General features: G+C 43.7%; 1 protein-coding gene across 2 annotated transcripts in view; it reads right to left on the bottom strand.

Moving 5' to 3' along the window:
- nup214 (nucleoporin 214) overlaps window positions 1-20,000 on the bottom strand; it is an 81,833-nt gene that overhangs the window by 60,889 nt on the left and 944 nt on the right. For both annotated transcript variants that reach the window (XM_079608697.1, XM_079608698.1), the window contains exons 2-14: window positions 19,723-19,918; window positions 16,751-16,902; window positions 15,747-15,945; window positions 11,217-11,287; window positions 10,079-10,142; window positions 9,729-9,832; window positions 9,182-9,288; window positions 9,033-9,099; window positions 6,655-6,781; window positions 5,430-5,588; window positions 3,992-4,586; window positions 2,682-2,809; window positions 1,870-1,925 (exon numbers count right to left, since the gene is read on the bottom strand). In XM_079608697.1, coding sequence (XP_079464823.1) covers window positions 1,870-1,925; window positions 2,682-2,809; window positions 3,992-4,586; window positions 5,430-5,588; window positions 6,655-6,781; window positions 9,033-9,099; window positions 9,182-9,288; window positions 9,729-9,832; window positions 10,079-10,142; window positions 11,217-11,287; window positions 15,747-15,945; window positions 16,751-16,902; window positions 19,723-19,918 — 2,025 coding nt within the window. The remainder of the gene's footprint in view (window positions 1-1,869; window positions 1,926-2,681; window positions 2,810-3,991; window positions 4,587-5,429; window positions 5,589-6,654; window positions 6,782-9,032; window positions 9,100-9,181; window positions 9,289-9,728; window positions 9,833-10,078; window positions 10,143-11,216; window positions 11,288-15,746; window positions 15,946-16,750; window positions 16,903-19,722; window positions 19,919-20,000) is intronic.

Below are 20,000 nucleotides of genomic sequence, written 5' to 3'. Positions count from 1 at the left end.
CCACGCAAGAACACACCGGTCAGATCCGAGTCTACCCGGCGACACGAGACCGCGAGCGAACAGACGTCTCCACAATCTTCGTCCACACACAGATGGCTAGTGTCGTGCTGCAGAGCTGCTTTATCATCATCATCTCTATCATGGTTATGCTCACGTGACACTGATGTTATTCTGTTCATGCTTTTTAAACCATTGCCAGTGCAAAAACACGTATTAGGGTGTTACCATGCAGTCACTACGGCGTTCTAAGTGAACGTAAACAGCTGTGAGAGAAATCACATGTGGAACAGTATTGGATCCGTGCATCAGGTCTTAAAGTGACAGCAGCCTAATTGGGGATAGTTCACTTTAAAGGGCACCTATTATGGAATTTTGAAATTTACATTTCATGTAGTGTGCAACATAGATCTAAGTGAAAAAAAACATCCTGCAAAGTTTGAAATATGAAAGTGCACCGTATATAAAGTTATTGTCTTTCAAAAGTAAGAGTCGACTCGGAGTCATTTTTATGAATCGTTAGAAGACCGAAGCTTTTTCTCTGACTAGATGACGTCAACTTGTCAAGTTATTTGAATACGATACGCCCACTTATTGCGCTCCAAGGCCAGGGAAACATCATGGCGACGAGACGCTGTGTTCTGAAGTGCGGCTCAAAAGCAAACTTTTTTCATCTGCCCAAGGAGGAGCATTTGAAGACTAAGTGGCTACAATTCATATATACAGCTATACCACAGAAGTGTAGTCCGAGCCTTGTGCTTTGTTCGCGTCATTTTCAAGACGATTGCTTTACCAACTTAAATGCAATCAAACTTGGATTCGCGAGCCGGCTGATATTGAAGGAAGGTTCAGTTCCAAGTGTATTTGCATCAGCTTCCTCCTCCGTATCACAACCTGTAAGTGTTATTCATAATTTTTGCTTTTATGTTTTATGTAGCATGCTTAATAATGATTTTGTTTGTTGTGTAAGCACCGTTTAGCTTCTAGGTCTTCAATGGCAATTGTATTGAGATATGTGAAGTGTTTGTCGTTGTTTTCGGAGTTGTCTAAAGAATAAAGTAATACCTCGTAGTAACGTAACTGCATTTTTTTTGTGTAAAAACGTTATGTTTATGAATCGGGCTAACGCAAACAAAGACTGATTGTGCTTTTACAATATGAACTCTGGGCTATGCTCGCTAATAACATTCAATTCTTCATCTTATTTTTAGTTTTTTACTACAAACTACAAAGCAGTGGACTATACTCATTATTATAACACAATTGAATTGATAAAAGCATCATTGTACTCCGTGTTAAACAATAAGTATTATCTCTGTAAACACTGCTGGGTCATCTGACCAATCAACGCAGATTAGCGTCGCGCAAAGGAGGGGTTTGGAAAAGTCGTTGTCGTTGAACGAATCATTTGGGAGTCGGTGAGCAAATCAGGTAAAAATAAATGCATATTATACGAAAACAAAAGTGTTTTTTGTCATTGCATGCACGTAAAACTGTTGTTGGGGACTCCCTAAACAACATTAGGAACATTTTAAATGTCATAATAGGGGCCCTTTAAAATGAAAATTCTGTCATCATATACTCACCCTCAAGTTGTTTCAAACCTGTATGAGTTTCTTTCTTCTGCTGAACACAAAGGACGATATTTTGAAGAATGTTGGTGACCACACAGTTAACTGGTCCCATTGACTTCCTTAGTAGGAAAAGAAAATACTATGGCAGTCAATGGGACCAGAAACTGTTTGGTTACTGACATTCTTCTAAATATCTTCCTTTGTGTTCAGCAGAAGAAAGAAACTATCCCTTTAAAAAGCACTGGTCAGTCGACTGGTGAGCAGACGAGTGAATGTCAAGGCCTGTCTGGTGACGTACCTGCGCAGGAGTGGCGACTGAGGCTGGTTTATGCACAGCGGCGCTGCGTGGCAACCCTGAAACACATCATCATCTTCATCATCATCATCTTCATCATCATCATCATCATCATCATCTTCATCATCATCATCATCATCATCATCATCATCATCATCATCTTCATCATCATCTTCATCATCATCATCATCTTCATTCTGATTTAATGCCTCACGTTTATAAAGACATTCACAGAATGATCCAACATGTGAAAGTATGACAAGTTTGTTTAAAGGATTTTTTGTAAATGCCCATATGCATAAAAAAACGGAACATAATCAGTTAACTTTAAATTCAAGCACAAAGCGCATCATATCCAGATCAAGAAAATGCAAAAGCAGTTCTCTATGTGAATATCTAGTAAAGTGTAATTTATTCCTGTGATCAAAGCTGAATGTTCAGCATCATTCCTCCAGTCTTCAGTGTCACATGATCCTCCAGAAATCAGGATAATATGATGATTCCCATTCAAAAGTTAATCATTAAAAAAGAAAATTAACACTTTTATATAACAATAATATCCACGATAACATAGTTTTTCTGAATAATTAAGTAAACCTAATTTTGTAATTAATCGTTGTAAAGAAATCTGATTGCTGAACTGGCTACTCTCTGCAGTCTCAGACGACGACATCACTTCCTGTCGGCCACCGTAACTTCTGTTGGGTGCGATTCACAACCTCACCACTAGATGCCGCTAAAACGTACACACTGCACCTTTAAAGCCGATCATACTTGCGTTTTATAAACGAGGAGCTGGGAATGTGAGTGTGTACCTGCAGGAACGGCTGGTTTGAGCGCGGGTCCCGTCGGACCGATGACCTCTGCCGGTTTGGGTGTCGAGGTCAAAGAGTACGGCTGGGCAGGAGTCGGGACCGGCGTCATGGTGTCCACCGCCGAAAACCTGCCGCAAAACATCGTCAGAAACTAATTTAATCATTCAGGATTATCCAGGGAATTAAATATTGAGATCAGGCCAAGCGGCAACCTTCCTCTTCCTCTCTCTCTCGAATTGGAAATGGAAATTATTTTATTTGAAACAGGGACAGTGCTAGCCTGGCAAGCCAGACTTACATCCAGATGTTTAGTCTGGCAACTCTCCATAGACGCGGCTCAATCCGAGGGGCGGGATAAACGGTTGCAATAGGATAGCGCTACAACCAACCACAGCAGCGAAGAAGGTGACCTAATCAGATCGGCAAAGATCCGGTCCAGCAAAACTCTGAACACTTCTTCCTGTTTTAAGAATGACTTCAGTGCCGTTCTTTGCTCTTTTCTCAAAGAAAAACGTAACTCCAAGTCCTCCAGAGTCGCGGCCAAAGCCGATTGGAAAGACGCTGTTCTCCATCCGCAGCCGCCATTCTGTGTTTTCAAGTGGCAGCCGTCGCAACTCTGTCGTCATATGTTAAGCCCGCCCCCGCCTACTCTATACACGACGTGATTGGCCTGACCCAATTTAGGTTTTTGCAGCTAGAAGGTCTATGGAAAGTTGCTAGACTGCCCTGCTGCAGAATACACTTTGCTGCCGCTAGGGTGCATCTGGATTTCTAGGCTAGGACAATGCACAATTAAACATTAAACTTGTTAAACAAGAGAATATGTCTTGGGCCAGGTTATAGCAACAATTGCTAATTTCCACCTGTAGTCGCTCAGTAATCAACACTGAGTGAGTTAAACTGCAGTTCCTCCACTGGCCACTAGAGGCCGGCTGCAGAAGAGACTCAATCCCATAGACCCGCATGTTAAATGCCCAACTTTACAGCAGAAGAAAACATGTTTACAGTCTGGTGCAGAAAGTGGTGTTGGTCTATATCGCTATTATTGCCCTTCATGACGACTGTGTTATAACTTTTTAAGGGCGTGGCCACTTGAGTGACAGGTGGATTGCCGCTGATGTCACTACTAGCTGTTTGTCTGTTAATGTCACATCAGCTAATCCGCCTCGCTGCACATGTTCGTTTATCCGGGAGTGACGCGCGGCCAAGGCCGGCTCCGCCCACTTTGGGCTTCAGAAACGCTCTTCAGAAACACTACGGGTGACGTCATGCACACTACACACATACTTTTTAATGGATCAGTCGCTCACCTGTCGGTGAGGTTCATCCTGACGGCAGGCGTCGCAGGCTCCGCCGGGGCTTTGGGGCCACTGATGATGGGAGAAACAGCGGGAAGATGCTGAGGAGGAGCCGAGGAAGCAAAGGAGAAGGCAGAAGCGTCGGAGGAGGAGGAGGAGGGTTTGGGAGCAGTAAAGGAGAAACCAGCCGAGGCGGAGCCGAGAGAGAAGCCTGAGGGAGCGGCGGATCCCAGAGGAGGAAGAGAGAACGAGAAACCGGAGGAGGACGGATAAGGGGGCGGAGCTGAGGAGGATGGGGGCGGAGCTGAGGATGATGGGGGCGGGGCTGTGAAGGATGAGGCTGGGGGCGGGGCTGTGAAGGATGAGGCTGGGGGCGGGGCTGTGAAGGATGATGTGGCTGTGGGGGGGGCTGTGAATGCTGGGGGCGGGGCTGTAAAGGATGATGTGGCTGGGGGCGGAGCTGTAAAGGCTGGGGGCGGAGCTGTAAAGGATGATGTGGCTGAGGGCGGGGCCGTGAAGGCTGGGGGCGGAGCTGTGCCAGGAGGTGCGGAGAAAGATGGGAAGATGGAGGACGCTGCAGAGACGAGAGCAGCAGAGGACGACGACTCTGAAACAAAAGATTTAAAAGAGATTTAAAGAGCTACAATTAAATTAAATCAATCAACATCAAAGCAGCCTGTAGGTTGAGAACGCAATAAAGGCCCGGATACACTCCAGCTGGTAAACACCTCTGAATTACCCACAAGGCTGTACAAAAACTCAGAGCATTGCTGCGAGCAAATCGCTTGAAAGTGTGTACCGGTAATAGAGATAGTCAGCTATGCTGCAAAACATAATTATTTGTGTATATATATAATCATTTTGCAATGCACTTAAAATCTATTGTCTCTATTGATACAATAAACAACTTTAAATTATTGCTTATTGTTTGTGTCCGATTTTCAAAAACGTTTAGCTTTAAATTAAAGTTTGTAAGGCGATTCTTCTTATAGCTGGTTGCTTTGGTTAAAAAAGTAGGATTTAACGAAGAAAACGAATGGAAAAATACAGGAATTAATGCAGCTAAAAAAATAAGTGGGCTGACACCAACACACTATTGGTTCACGTGCCGATTACATAATAGGAGGGTGTGGCTCTGAAGCTCCGCCTTCTTCGAGCTGTAAATCTCTGGCTCATTTCTTCTGCTCAGTCCGTCGAGCTCACACGTGAACACACTGAGCTGCTTTATAGTGGAAACTGAACTTCTAAATACAATTTTTGTTGTGTTTATTTTGTTATTGAGGCAACCTTCCAGTCTCTGAAGTACACTGAAGTAATTTAAACCACACATATTTTTTCACAGTCTATGATATTTAAATGTGGACTTTGTCAGGATATCGCAGCAAAGGTGTTTCACACAAGAAGAACGAGGAGTGTATCGGGGCTTCAGCGAGTGTGTGTGATGTCTTACGGGCGGGCGGCGGTCTCTCCCCGTCCTCGGGCAGCGGCACCGCACACACGCTCAGCTGTTTCGCCCCGGCGTTGAGGTTCAGCAAAGAGAACGGACACAGAACTCCATCGGTAGACAGCAGCATCAGCGTCGGTGCCGGAGGGACACGCTTCTCGTCAGCTGGGGAACACAGGAACAAAACATCTCACAACAGACACAGCAGGACCGGTGACAGCACTACAGGGGCGTTCGCTCCGGATAGTTCTAGGAACGAGGGTGTTTTCCCTTGGCTGGTCCCCTTAGGGTTAGGGTTAGAAATACATCATGTTTATCTCGGTCCCTCAGAGTAGTGTTGGGTCTTCTCCTCAGCGTAAAGGTTAAAGGTGATGATACACAGGGCAACTTGATGAGACACATGGCCCACAACCGATCTACAATGATCCAGAAAGAAATGTATTGCCCATTTTCAATGGAAAAGTGCACAAGCGTTGCCCAGATTGCCCAGCAACATTGCCGTGTGTATCCTCACCTTGAGAGCTTCATCTATCACTGTTTTACATGTGCGTAGAGTTAGTTTCTGGAGTAAATATCCGTGTGTTTTTAATAATGGCGTGTGCTGGTGTTTGGCATGCGTTCGGCCAATCAGCGAACACTACCGTCACTGTAGTTCCTATAGCGCTGGGTTACACCGACTCTGGAGGAGTAAATGAGTTCCTCCTAAAGGAGTTCCTAGAACTAAAATCATTCCTAGTTCCTGCGGTGCGAACACACCGACATCCGGGAACGTCCACCAATGGTGCTAGAAACGATGAGAAGGTGCGAAAGCCCCTGATGTTTACAACTAGTGGTGGGAATCTTCAAATCGATTTTGCACAATTAAACGAAATAAAACTGGTTTACACTTTATTTTAAGGTGTCATTGTTACAATGTAATTATATATTTAAGTGCTGAGTAATATTAATTGACTACATGTATTTACTATAGGGTTAGGGTTTGGTTGAGGGTTAGTTGCATGTAATTATGCATAATTTCCTCTTATTACTATGGTGAGTACATGTAACATATGTAAGGACACTGTAACAAAGTATAACCTAAAAATGAAATGGCGATATATCTTGTAAAATCATGACCGCGAGATCAGAGGCATGAAGAGCGGTTTGGTTCACAGTCCAACTCGTGTATTTTTAACGTGCATTGGAGCACAAACAAGGAAGAACACGTCATGCACATAGACGAGGATCTTACACAGCTGGATGTCCTCCTGGCTGGTGTAATCGATGGCCACGCCCACAGGGAGTGTGTCCTCGTTGTTCTCGGTGACGGGAAGCTCCGCTCGACTGGCGTCTTCCAGCAACCACAGCTCCCAGTTCACCTGCACACACACACACACACACACACACACACACATCATATCATGTCATGTCATCACATGACAACACCTCATGACATCACATCACATGACATCCCCTAACCCTTTCCTGCTAACCAAACTCATAAGCAGGAATATTCTAGTTACAGAGTAAATTCATAGTCTTGTAGGCATTTAACAGGGGTGTCCATGGTTAACCGATTAACCGTTAAAAATTGCGTAACCGAGTGAAACATTTTGCTCGGTTAAAGGCCATGTTGCAGGTTAACCACCACTGTCGATTAATGGGTACTTAAATCACTCAAGATATGTATATAATTTTTAAAATGTCTCAAAAATGGTCTTAAATACCAGTTTTTTACGTTTTTGGTATTAACGTTTTTTTTCACGCAATTCGGCGATGATGTCACGTTGGGGAGAAGTGGAGGAAAGCTAGCCTGATGGCCGTCAAAGCCGATGAAATGCATGGTCCGAGGAGAACGAGTGGAGAGTTGGTGAAGTGTCCTGGTGAGTTGCTATCATTTAGCAACGCAGCAATGAGATAACGACACTTTTTTTTTTTACTGTCATTGAATAGCACCGAGTGAAAAATCAACGTTTTCTTTATAGTGGCGGTGATGATCATGACGTTAGTTCAGATAAGTAACGGTAGCCTTTGTCATAGTACTGGTAAAGTTTGTCTTTGTCATCTATAAATAGAAGGCATCGTGCTAGCTATATTGGCGTTTCTAAGCGTTTCTCTTCCTCCGGTGAAAATGTTGTTGCAAGCGTAGCCGGCGCGTGTCTGTCGCGGTGTTTGACAGGTGCTCGCGCGGGCGGTGCCGTCCCGTGGAAACTGCGCTGGAAAGCTTGTGCTGTAGGGCAGTGAGTGCGTTCTGGTCGCTGGTCGAGGAGCTCACCCCGCGACCAGATGTGACTGAATGCTGAATGCATGCTGCCTGAACCTGTCTGTGCTGAAGATCGCATACACACATCTCAGGCAGGATCATGGTCCCCTTCAAGCCAGCACGCACGAGTAGCCTATGTTAATTGTTTGTTTACTTTTTTTCACGAAGTCTTATGAACCAACTTAAACAGTTATAGGTGACTAGAGATGTGTTGTATAGACAATGATCATGTTCTATAATCTGAATACTCTCGTCTACTACTCGTCTCTCTAGTCGCTCTCAACGCTCTCACGGCGGGCTTTGGTAAACTCTCTCCCCAAGGTGACGTCATGGAATGCATTGTGGCGGAAAGGAGAATCGTTGGCGCTGTAAGATAGTACCTACTTTTTCGTATTATATTCCGTTTTGTGATACCCAACAACATAAAATACAATGGATAACAGTTTAAATGTTCATTACCAACAAGCAAATTGCACAAATTCGTTGAAAAATTTAACCTGCAACACGGCCTTTAAGTGGCGTCAATGGCGTGCATTGAATTTAGTTGTAATACATTTTTGCACCACCAGAGAGCGCTCCCAGACATTTGTAATGTCCACAAGAAGTCATGACCAGTTTTCTAATATGAAGCGGGCAAAGAAAAGCACAGCGTGGGAGCACTTTAAAATCGAGAATGACGGGGCAAGATGCAAGTATTGCAGTGCAGTGCTTAGATATACTTCAAGTACAGCCTCATTGTTGTACCATCTCAACAGCCAACACCCGCGAACGCAAAAGTCAGTGACCTACTTTAATTGCTCTGTCCTTACCACTGCGTTTTATTTCTATAAATTAATTTCGTTTCAAATGTGGTCCAACCAGTTATTAAAGGTGTTAAAAATGAACTACCCCTTTCTCGCGTGTCTGTATCTCGGGGTTCGGCGCGCACACTATGGTGCTGCAACCCGATCACACTAAAGCGTCTCTATAGCACGCAGTGAGTTTATCATGCAATTTATACGCGAAAATTAGTTTTTACATGCATATGATACGCATGGGTTGGTTAGGGTAGGTTTAGTAGTGGTGTGGGGTGCGTGTGTATTACGTGCATATCAAATGCATGCAAAAACTGCGTATCATATGCACGTAAAAACTCATTTTCGCGTATAAATTGCACGATAAACACACTGCGTGCTATAGAGACGCATTTACGGGTTAACCGAGTATTAACCGCTAAGGGCCTCGGTTAACGGTTAATGAAAAACTTGAAAACGTGCAGCCCTAGTATTTAATGTTACTTCATAGTAACTAGAGACACTTGATATAGTGTGATCATTTTATATTTTTAGTTTAATGAAAATAAGCCGTCTTCTGGAGTGTGTGATTACCTTGTCCTCTTGTTTGGCGATGATGCAAACTTCAATAGCAGCGGCGGACGCGGCTAACACCAGATCCCTGCGCAGGACAAATCAGTTTATTCATTATTTCCCGCCTCCAGTGACGTGTGTATCAGCACTCGCGCGTGTGTGTGTCTCACCAGTCCTCGACGTGGCACAGGTAGTAGTGGTGCTGCCTCTCGGTGCAGGAGCCGTACACCAGATCGTTGAAGTTCAGGTAGCGCTCGCCTCTCTTCTCGTCCTTTTTCTGACACACACAGGTTTGTTTTGCTATTCTTTCCATAGTAATGGTTTTTATACTGGACACGGTATTTTCTACTCACTCACTCACACACACACACACACACACACACTCACTCACTCACTCACTCACTCACTCACTCACTCACACACTCACACACTCACACACTCACACACTCACTCACACACTCACACACTCACTCACTCACACACTCACTCACACACTCACTCACACACTCACTCACACACTCACTCACACACTCACTCACACACTCACTCACTCACACACTCACTCACTCACACACTCACACACTCACACACTCACACACTCACACTCACTCACTCACTCACTCACTCACTCACTCACTCACTCACTCACTCACTCACTCACTCACTCACACACACACACACACACACTCACACACTCACACACACACAGTAACTCACGGGTAAGGACACCACCACGAGCTCGGGCGGCGTCTCCAGAGAGCCGTCAGCCGCCGCGTACGCCACCGCGAAGTTAAACGTGCTCAGCCACAACACGTCCAGCACTGCCGGCACACGGCGGGGGAGAGGATCGGTGCATTGTTAAACATTATTAAAGGATTAGCCAGCGTTAATAAATGTGATTAATGATGATTAATGTTTGAAAATTATCTAAAGCATTGCAATTGTACTGTAAAATATTACAACAGCAATACTTATTTTGTTCAATATAGATATCAAGAATACTTTACAGTGTCATGGTCACCTGACCACATCACCTGATGCCAGATACTGTACCGAACAACACGTACCTTTGACGGGATGATCCTGGCTGTAGAAGCTGGGACACGGGATCACCTTTTTGGCCTGTAAGGTCTGACACACACACACACACACGGGATTAAAGCCCCGTTCACACCAATGATAACGATAACTATAAACGATAACTGTTGATAATCACTCCAGCTCTATGAGAAGTCCACACCACAACTAGAACTAAAAACGGGTTCGTACAGATTCTGTCAAATCAAATTCCAGGACTTTCAAGCACTACTTTATTGGGATTTCCGGGACTACAATCAGAGATCGCACTCATGATCGCACTCATCAAACATTATATAGGATTTTTTAACTAAAAAAATGAGTTTTTAAACTCAAATTACAGATATAAGGCATCCAAAATACAACGTATTTAATAATATATTAAATACAAAGTTTCTAATGGCTATTATTGTTCAATAAATAATAATGTTGGAGTGCTTCATATCGAAATAATTACTGATGGGGGTTTATCAGACGGGCTGCAGAGATAATTTTCCGTGAAAATATTGTATTTGTGTTTTAATTTTTTATTTATTTAAATAAGTAAAGCACTTTTCAAGTACCTCTTCATAATTATGTCTGTTTTCAAGGGTTTTCCAGGACTTCAATTTAAAACAAAGTCAAACTCAAGAACTTCAAGCACGTTGTATGAACCCTGCAGTAACTACCTTTTTTTCCTTCCAGCTAATGACCGATCAGCCAATCAGAACGCATCCTTAAGTGACAGACGACAAATTGAGCTAATGATACACAGAATGGTCTCGTGTTGGTGTGGACGCTAATATAGCGATCGTTCCTGGAGTGAACGGGCCTTATCAGATTCACGTTTTCAATTCAATTCACATTTATTTGTACAGCGCTTTACAAATTACACATCACTTCAAAGCAGCTTTACTGAAAACGTCTCATCACAGTTTACAGTGTTCTGTCATCAGAGGGAACTGTCCAAGTTATCTTTTCAGAAATGTACATATACAAATCAAAGTTTTAATTTAATGCAGAAACAGTGAGCTCATTGAAGTAATGAATACTTGTTTGTTAACAGATGATTATGACATTTAGAAAATGTAGCATTGGTGCGTGTCGCATCGAGAAGACAGAGTGCAGATGTGGAGTGCAGACACTTACAGGAGTGAACTGCACCACTGTGGCGTCCAGTTTCCCAGCAGACACCTGCTTTCCTTTGGGACTCCAGCAAACTGCAGCGCAAGAGAGAGAGGAACAAGCGGACGCATTTAAGAGTCAGCGGGGCTCGTGCAGAGACTGTAAGATCACAGCACAGGACTTCAAACACTACTTTTGGGGTTTTCAAGGACTACAATCAGAGATCTCTGTGGAAGCCGTTTCCGCCACAGTTGAGGAAAAAATATGATTCTTCGGGCCCTATTTTAACGATCAGAAACGCAAGTATCAAACGCAAGTATAAACGACTCTTGCGCCGACGCAAATCTAAAATGTGTTGGTCTGAAGTCGCTTCATTACTCATAGGTGTGGTTTGGGCGTAACGTAAAATAAACCAATCAGAGCGCCCTCTCACATTCCCTTTAAGAGCCGGCGCGCTTGTTCCACGGCGGATCGCTATTATAACGTCAGATCGCTATTATAACGGCGGATTGCTATTATAACGTCAGATCGCTATTATAACGGCGGATTGCTATTATAACGGCGGATCGCTATTATAACGGCGGATCGCTATTATAACGGCGGATCGCTATTATAACGGCGGATTGCTATTATAACGGCGGATCGCTATTATAACGGCGGATCGCTATTATAACGGCGGATCGCTATTATAACGGCGGATTGCTATTATAACGTCAGATCGCTATTATAACGGCGGATCGCTATTATAACGGCGGATTGCTATTATAACGTCAGATCGCTATTATAACGTCAGATCGCTATTATAACGGCGGATTGCTATTATAACGGCGGATTGCTATTATAACGGCGGATTGCTATTATAACGGCGGATTGCTATTATAACGGCGGATTGCTATTATAACGGCGGATTGCTATTATAACGTCAGATCGCTATTATAACGGCGGATTGCTATTATAACGTCAGATCGCTATTATAACGGCGGATTGCTATTATAACGGCGGATTGCTATTATAACGGCGGATTGCTATTATAACGGCGGATTGCTATTATAACGGCGGATTGCTATTATAACGTCAGATCGCTATTATAACGTCAGATCGCTATTATAACGGCGGATTGCTATTATAACGGCGGATTGCTATTATAACGGCGGATTGCTATTATAACGTCAGATCGCTATTATAACGTCAGATCGCTATTATAACGGCGGATTGCTATTATAACGGCGGATTGCTATTATAACGGCGGATTGCTATTATAACGGCGGATTGCTATTATAACGGCGGATTGCTATTATAACGTCAGATCGCTATTATAACGGCGGATTGCTATTATAACGTCAGATCGCTATTATAACGGCGGATTGCTATTATAACGGCGGATTGCTATTATAACGGCGGATTGCTATTATAACGGCGGATTGCTATTATAACGGCGGATTGCTATTATAACGTCAGATCGCTATTATAACGGCGGATTGCTATTATAACGGCGGATTGCTATTATAACGGCGGATTGCTATTATAACGGCGGATTGCTATTATAACGGCGGATTGCTATTATAACGTCAGATCGCTATTATAACGGCGGATTGCTATTATAACGTCAGATCGCTATTATAACGTCAGATCGCTATTATAACGGCGGATTGCTATTATAACGGCGGATTGCTATTATAACGGCGGATTGCTATTATAACGGCGGATTGCTATTATAACGTCAGATCGCTATTATAACGGCGGATTGCTATTATAACGGCGGATTGCTATTATAACGTCAGATCGCTATTATAACGGCGGATTGCTATTATAACGGCGGATCGCTATTATAACGGCGGATCGCTATTATAACGTCAGATCGCTATTATAACGGCGGATTGCTATTATAACGTCAGATCGCTATTATAACGGCGGATTGCTATTATAACGGCGGATCGCTATTATAACGGCGGATCGCTATTATAACGGCGGATTGCTATTATAACGGCGGATTGCTATTATAACGGCGGATTGCTATTATAACGTCAGATCGCTATTATAACGTCAGATCGCTATTATAACGGCGGATTGCTATTATAACGGCGGATCGCTATTATAACGGAGGATTGCTATTATAACGGCGGATTGCTATTATAACGGCGGATTGCTATTATAACGGCGGATTGCTATTATAACGTCAGATCGCTATTATAACGTCAGATCGCTATTATAACGGCGGATTGCTATTATAACGGCGGATCGCTATTATAACGGAGGATTGCTATTATAACGGCGGATCGCTATTATAACGGAGGATTGCTATTATAACGGCGGATTGCTATTATAACGGCGGATCGCTATTATAACGGCGGATCGCTATTATAACGGCGGATCGCTATTATAACGGCGGATCGCTATTATAACGTCAGATCGCTATTATAACGGCGGATCGCTATTATAACGGCGGATCGCTATTATAACGGCGGATCGCTATTATAACGTCAGATCGCTATTATAACGGCGGATCGCTATTATAACGGCGGATCGCTATTATAACGGCGGATCGCTATTATAACGTCAGATCGCTATTATAACGGCGGATCGCTATTATAACGGCGGATTGCTATTATAACGGCGGATTGCTATTATAACGGCGGATTGCTATTATAACGTCAGATCGCTATTATAACGGCGGATCGCTATTATAACGGCGGATTGCTATTATAACGGCGGATCGCTATTATAACGGCGGATGGCTATTATAACGGCGGATCGCTATTATAACGGCGGATCGCTATTATAACGGCGGATCGCTATTATAACGGCGGATCGCTATTATAACGGCGGATTGCTATTATAACGGTGGATCGCTATTATAACGGCGGATTGCTATTATAACGGCGGATTGCTATTATAACGTCAGATCGCTATTATAACGTCAGATCGCTATTATAACGGCGGATTGCTATTATAACGGCGGATCGCTATTATAACGGAGGATTGCTATTATAACGGCGGATTGCTATTATAACGGCGGATTGCTATTATAACGGCGGATTGCTATTATAACGTCAGATCGCTATTATAACGTCAGATCGCTATTATAACGGCGGATTGCTATTATAACGGCGGATCGCTATTATAACGGAGGATTGCTATTATAACGGCGGATCGCTATTATAACGGAGGATTGCTATTATAACGGCGGATTGCTATTATAACGGCGGATCGCTATTATAACGGCGGATCGCTATTATAACGGCGGATCGCTATTATAACGGCGGATCGCTATTATAACGTCAGATCGCTATTATAACGGCGGATCGCTATTATAACGGCGGATCGCTATTATAACGGCGGATCGCTATTATAACGTCAGATCGCTATTATAACGGCGGATCGCTATTATAACGGCGGATCGCTATTATAACGGCGGATCGCTATTATAACGTCAGATCGCTATTATAACGGCGGATCGCTATTATAACGGCGGATTGCTATTATAACGGCGGATTGCTATTATAACGTCAGATCGCTATTATAACGGCGGATTGCTATTATAACGTCAGATCGCTATTATAACGGCGGATCGCTATTATAACGGCGGATTGCTATTATAACGTCAGATCGCTATTATAACGGCGGATTGCTATTATAACGGCGGATCGCTATTATAACGGCGGATCGCTATTATAACGGCGGATCGCTATTATAACGGCGGATCGCTATTATAACGGCGGATTGCTATTATAACGGTGGATCGCTATTATAACGGCGGATTGCTATTATAACGGCGGGTTTGCCGGCGCACGCCAGGAGCGGTTCACAGCCGAGGAGACCGACGTTCTCGTCAGGGCCGTAAAACACAGAGAAGTGACATTGGGGATGATGGAGAAACAGACACACATTAGCTTCGGTTAAACAGGCGTATAATAATTTGGGTAAATGTGTAAACTAGATTTATGTATTTCTTCACATCTTCACGGACACAACAATGATTTCCCTCATGTGTTAATATTTTTCCTTGTAATAATGTATGATTTGCAAAAATGAAAACTGCTGCGTCTGTGTAGATTAGAGAATCAAAGTGTGTGTGTTGTTCACACGCTACATAATGGCCAAGCACGCGCCCTTAAAATAGCATATGACTAACGCGCGGCGCCGCTGTCTTTAGACTGGGTTTCTCCTGGTCAGTGGCGGAGTTGTTTTCTGAAACTGCAGAATATCACCAGGGAACGTTTGCGCCGGAACACACTCCTCTTTACACTGAACCGCCCCCCCGACCGCAAGTTCATTCACTAATTTACCGACGTGCGTCTGTGGAGGGAAGAGTCGCTGTGCGCGGGTGCAGAACAGGAATGATACATGCGGCGGTGTACAAAGTCAATTGCGCTGGTTGCAAGACTGGGTGCACCCAGAGAAGAAATCTGTGCTTATGAATTATGGGGATTTTTTTTTTAAAGCACTGGGTGGATTTGTATCGCTATAGGGTGGTTGTACACACACTGCCAACACACACGTTCAAACACCATGTGAAAGTGAATTCTGCAGAATAGGTTCCCTTTAAACACTGACCGGAGGTGATTCCCGTGGAGGCCGGGAGTTGAGCGAACACACTGACGGAGTCCTGCACGTCCAGCACCATCATGCTGCCATCGGACACACACACGGCCAGACGGGTCGGGTCCACCGGACTCCACTTCAGATCCTGGACCAGCGAGTCTGGAGAGGACGGGGGTCTGAAGGAGGTGAAGGGACGCTTCTCCTGTCGGCCCTGCTGCAGCAAACACACACACACCCGTCAACACACACACACACGTCAACACACACACACACGTCAACACACACACACACACGTCAACACACACACACACGTCAACACACACACACACACACACGTCAACACACACACACACGTCAACACACACACACACGTCAACACACACACGTCAACACACACACGTCAACACACACACGTCAACACACACACGTCAACACACACACACGTCAACACACACACACACGTCAACACACACACACACACACGTCAACACACACACACACACACACACATCAACGCAGCAAACACACACGTCAACGCACACACACACACACACGTCAACGCAGCAAACACACACACGTCAACGCACACACACGTCAACGCACACACACGTCAACGCACACACACGTCAACGCACACACACGTCAACGCACACACACGTCAACGCACACACACGTCAACGCACACACACGCACACACACGTCAACGCACACACACGTCAACGCACACACACGTCAACGCACACACACGTCAACGCACACACACGTCAACGCACACACACGTCAACGCACACACACGTCAACGCACACACAGGTCAACGCACACACACACACACACACACACACGTCAACACACACACACACACACACACACACACACACCTTTCCTTTAAATTCATTAAGTGCATTGTATCAAATGTTTAATGTTGTATGTTTAATGTATTTAAATGTTAATACATAGTATTTAAAAACACTTAAAGTCCTAGTATTAAATACTAGTATTTAAAAGAGTGTGTGACCTTGTTGAGGAAGGTGCGCACGTCGTAGAAGTCCAGCGTGAGGTCAGAGGACCCGCTCGCTCCACACACACACAGCGTGAGCTCGTCGCTGCTCAGGGCCATGTGATGCATCGCCACGGCAACGGTCACCGTCGCGGCGCTCGGACACTCGACTGATGACACACACACACACACACACGTCAGGTTTTACACAAGAAAAACACACAAGAGGCATCAGTTCCACAGTAAGAAAGCTACAGAAGCCTCTAGAATGTGTGCCATGTTTAATATTCTTTCATAATGTGCTTTTATTCATTTGTGTTGTATTTTTTCTTTCTTTTCTTTCTTTAACATCTCTTGGCAAAACATTTCCAATCGGTAAATTAGGCTTCCTAATATTATTTTTCTTGTTGACTATTTAACTATATATTTTTTATTTTATGAAAGTTTGTCTGTTTTTGTATCTTATGTTTGTTAAAATTTGCAATAATAAAAAAATAATAATAATATTTAAACTCGGCATGAAAGTGGTGTAGTGCTGGTCTCCTCTACTGTGCCGTATATCGAGTGAAGCGCTTCTGGAAACAGAACAATTTTGGGCGGGGCTTGATTGTGTCCGTTTTGATTGGATGGTTGTGGTTTGCTATTGGCTGATCTCATGTGAGTGACAGGTTATAGCCCCGCCCACATCATCAGAGAAGAGACGAGATGCTGCGAGAGGAACTTATTCTGATTCAACATTATTAACACAATAATGATGTGCACCCATAAATCATTTAGAATAAACACTGCAATACGCCATACAAAAAATAGAACTGTCCATTTTGATTTCATTCTGACTTTAATATGAATATGGTTAAATTTTTTTTTTTTTATTCCCTTTATTAACAGCAACTTTGTACCTGATAACTCAAATCAATTAAAGTCTGATTGAGTGAGATTGATGTATTCAGTCCATTTATTCCAGAAAATAACATAAAAATCTATCTGGGTCTTTAAAGGGATACTTCACTCTCTGAAGCCGGGGGGCGTGGCTTCTACAGCCGTGGGGGCGTGGCCTCTACAGCCGTGGGGGCGTGGCCTCTACAGCCGGGAGGCGTGGCCTCTACAGCCGGACAATGGGTGCTTCTCAATTCTTATTTGTGCATCCTCGTTTCCTTCCCTCGCGTCTGTAGGACGCAAAGGCTGCAAGGAAAGAAAAGGAGGACGGAGGAATCGAATGAAAGCTTTTTTTCTACATTGGAATACTTGATCACTCGAGCATCACTTCACAGTAGGGGTGGGCGATATGGCAAAAATATAATATCACGATTTTTTTCAGGAAAATCACGATTCACGATTTTATCACGATTCCTTTTCATGTTGGTTTTACTATTTTGCAAGTGACTGAGCATCACAGCCGAACTAATGTCCCTATTTTAAAAACAAAGCCTTAGGTAACAACATATAAAATAAAAAAGAATGGCAGACATTTAGGCCAAAGTGGCGAAGATAAAAAATCTTTGTCATTTTCTTTGTTATTAAAAATTAAGAACACAGATACACATACACAACTTAATATACAAATTAAATAAACAGTGTTTTATTTTTTCAGCTGTAGGTTTATTTAACAGCATTGAAGAAAGTAATTAAATGAACAAATATGAAAATAAAACACAACATCGACTTCACTATATACATTTTACATTGATTCTTATTAAAGCTACTATTAAAGTTCTCAGTCAAGAGTGAGTGAGATGCTCTTTGTATTTTGTTGTTTTATTAACAGGGATAGTTCTCCAAAAAAATGTTATTCTCTCAAGCCGTTTTAAACCCGAATAAGTCTCCCTCTTCTGTTGAAAATAAAAGTTATTTGGAGAAATGTGGGTAACCAAAACAGTTGATGTACCCCAGAGACTTCCATAATAGTTTTTCCCCACTATGGTAATCAATGGGGACCAGCAACCGCCCGGTTAGCCACACTCCTCAAAATATCTTCTTTTGTGTTCAGCACAAGAAAGAAATTAATACATGTATGGAACAACATTAGAGAGTGAGTAAATAATGACAGAATTTTTATTTTTGGGTAACTATCCCTTTAAGGACAAGCGGCTGCATGTTTACTATTAGGGCTACTGTCACTTTAAGATCTGCGCGCAACGAGTCTACACGCATTTTACAACCAGATTTTGTCTTAATTTTTCCTATTGTTCTTTCACTTTAGACATAACCAACTTTGTTTATGTAAACCTTGTGTGTATTTGACAGTATTAGCGCAATAAGACTCGAAAGATAACTTAGTTCAGTAACGAGTGCTGTTAGACAGGCTTTTAGTGCATGTGCGCGACGGGTCTATTGCGCTCAGAAAAGCGCCCGTTAGAACAGCGCATCAGCAGCGAATGACATGCAAATAATTAATTTTTATGAACTACAGTGTCCCGTTCCTCTGCATTTCATGTGGATATACGTCGCGCTGTACAGTATGTTGAGACGGAGGCGCCAGAAATGCAAACTGATAAAATGCACGATCCTACAATATTTCTTCAAAAGCAGATCGTGGAGACATTTTAATCGTCCACGATCAAAAATCGTAATATCGCACACCCCTACTTCACAGCGTCATGGAGGACGGAGGAGACGAGGAGGGATATTGAGAAGCACCCCTTAAGTTCCTCTCGCAGCATCTCGTCTCTTCTGTGGTGATGTGGGCGGGGCAATAACCTGTCACTCACATGAGATCAGCCAATAGAAAACCACAACCATCCAATCAAGTCCTCACAGACACAATCAAGCCCCGCCCACATGTGTTCCTGTTCCTGAAGCGCTTCACTCGATTTACGACACAATAGAGGAGACCAGCACTAACATATAAACATATTGTTTTGACAGAAACATGTGCATATATTATATATATAGGGAATATTTTGGTTTCCACACCAAATAATGTCATTTTAAAAATGTGAACCCGTTCTCCCACTAACTCCAGCGTGCGGTTCTGCTGATGTATGGCTCACCGGTGTCGTTGGGGTTTCCCTCCTGCCGGCCCGCGGCGATCACGTCTCGGGTCCAGAACACCTTCAGCGCTCGCTCGCGGCCCGCGAACGTCAGCCCGTACTTATTGGAGACGCAGAGCAGACTGGAGCGCGGCTTCGGCAGGTCCACGCACGACTCGAACACGCGGATCTTCTTCATCTGCCGGAACTGGAAGTCCTGGAGAGAGAGACGATCGACATGCGAGCGCTTACTATCACGACCAGCCAAGAGCTGTGGATCGGGAAGATTATCAATGTTT

Source organism: Phoxinus phoxinus (genome assembly GCF_949152265.1).
Source record: "Phoxinus phoxinus genome assembly, chromosome: 3".
NCBI classification, from domain to species: Eukaryota; Metazoa; Chordata; class Actinopteri; order Cypriniformes; family Leuciscidae; genus Phoxinus; species Phoxinus phoxinus.
This window is presented reverse-complemented; position numbering and strand designations above follow the sequence as displayed.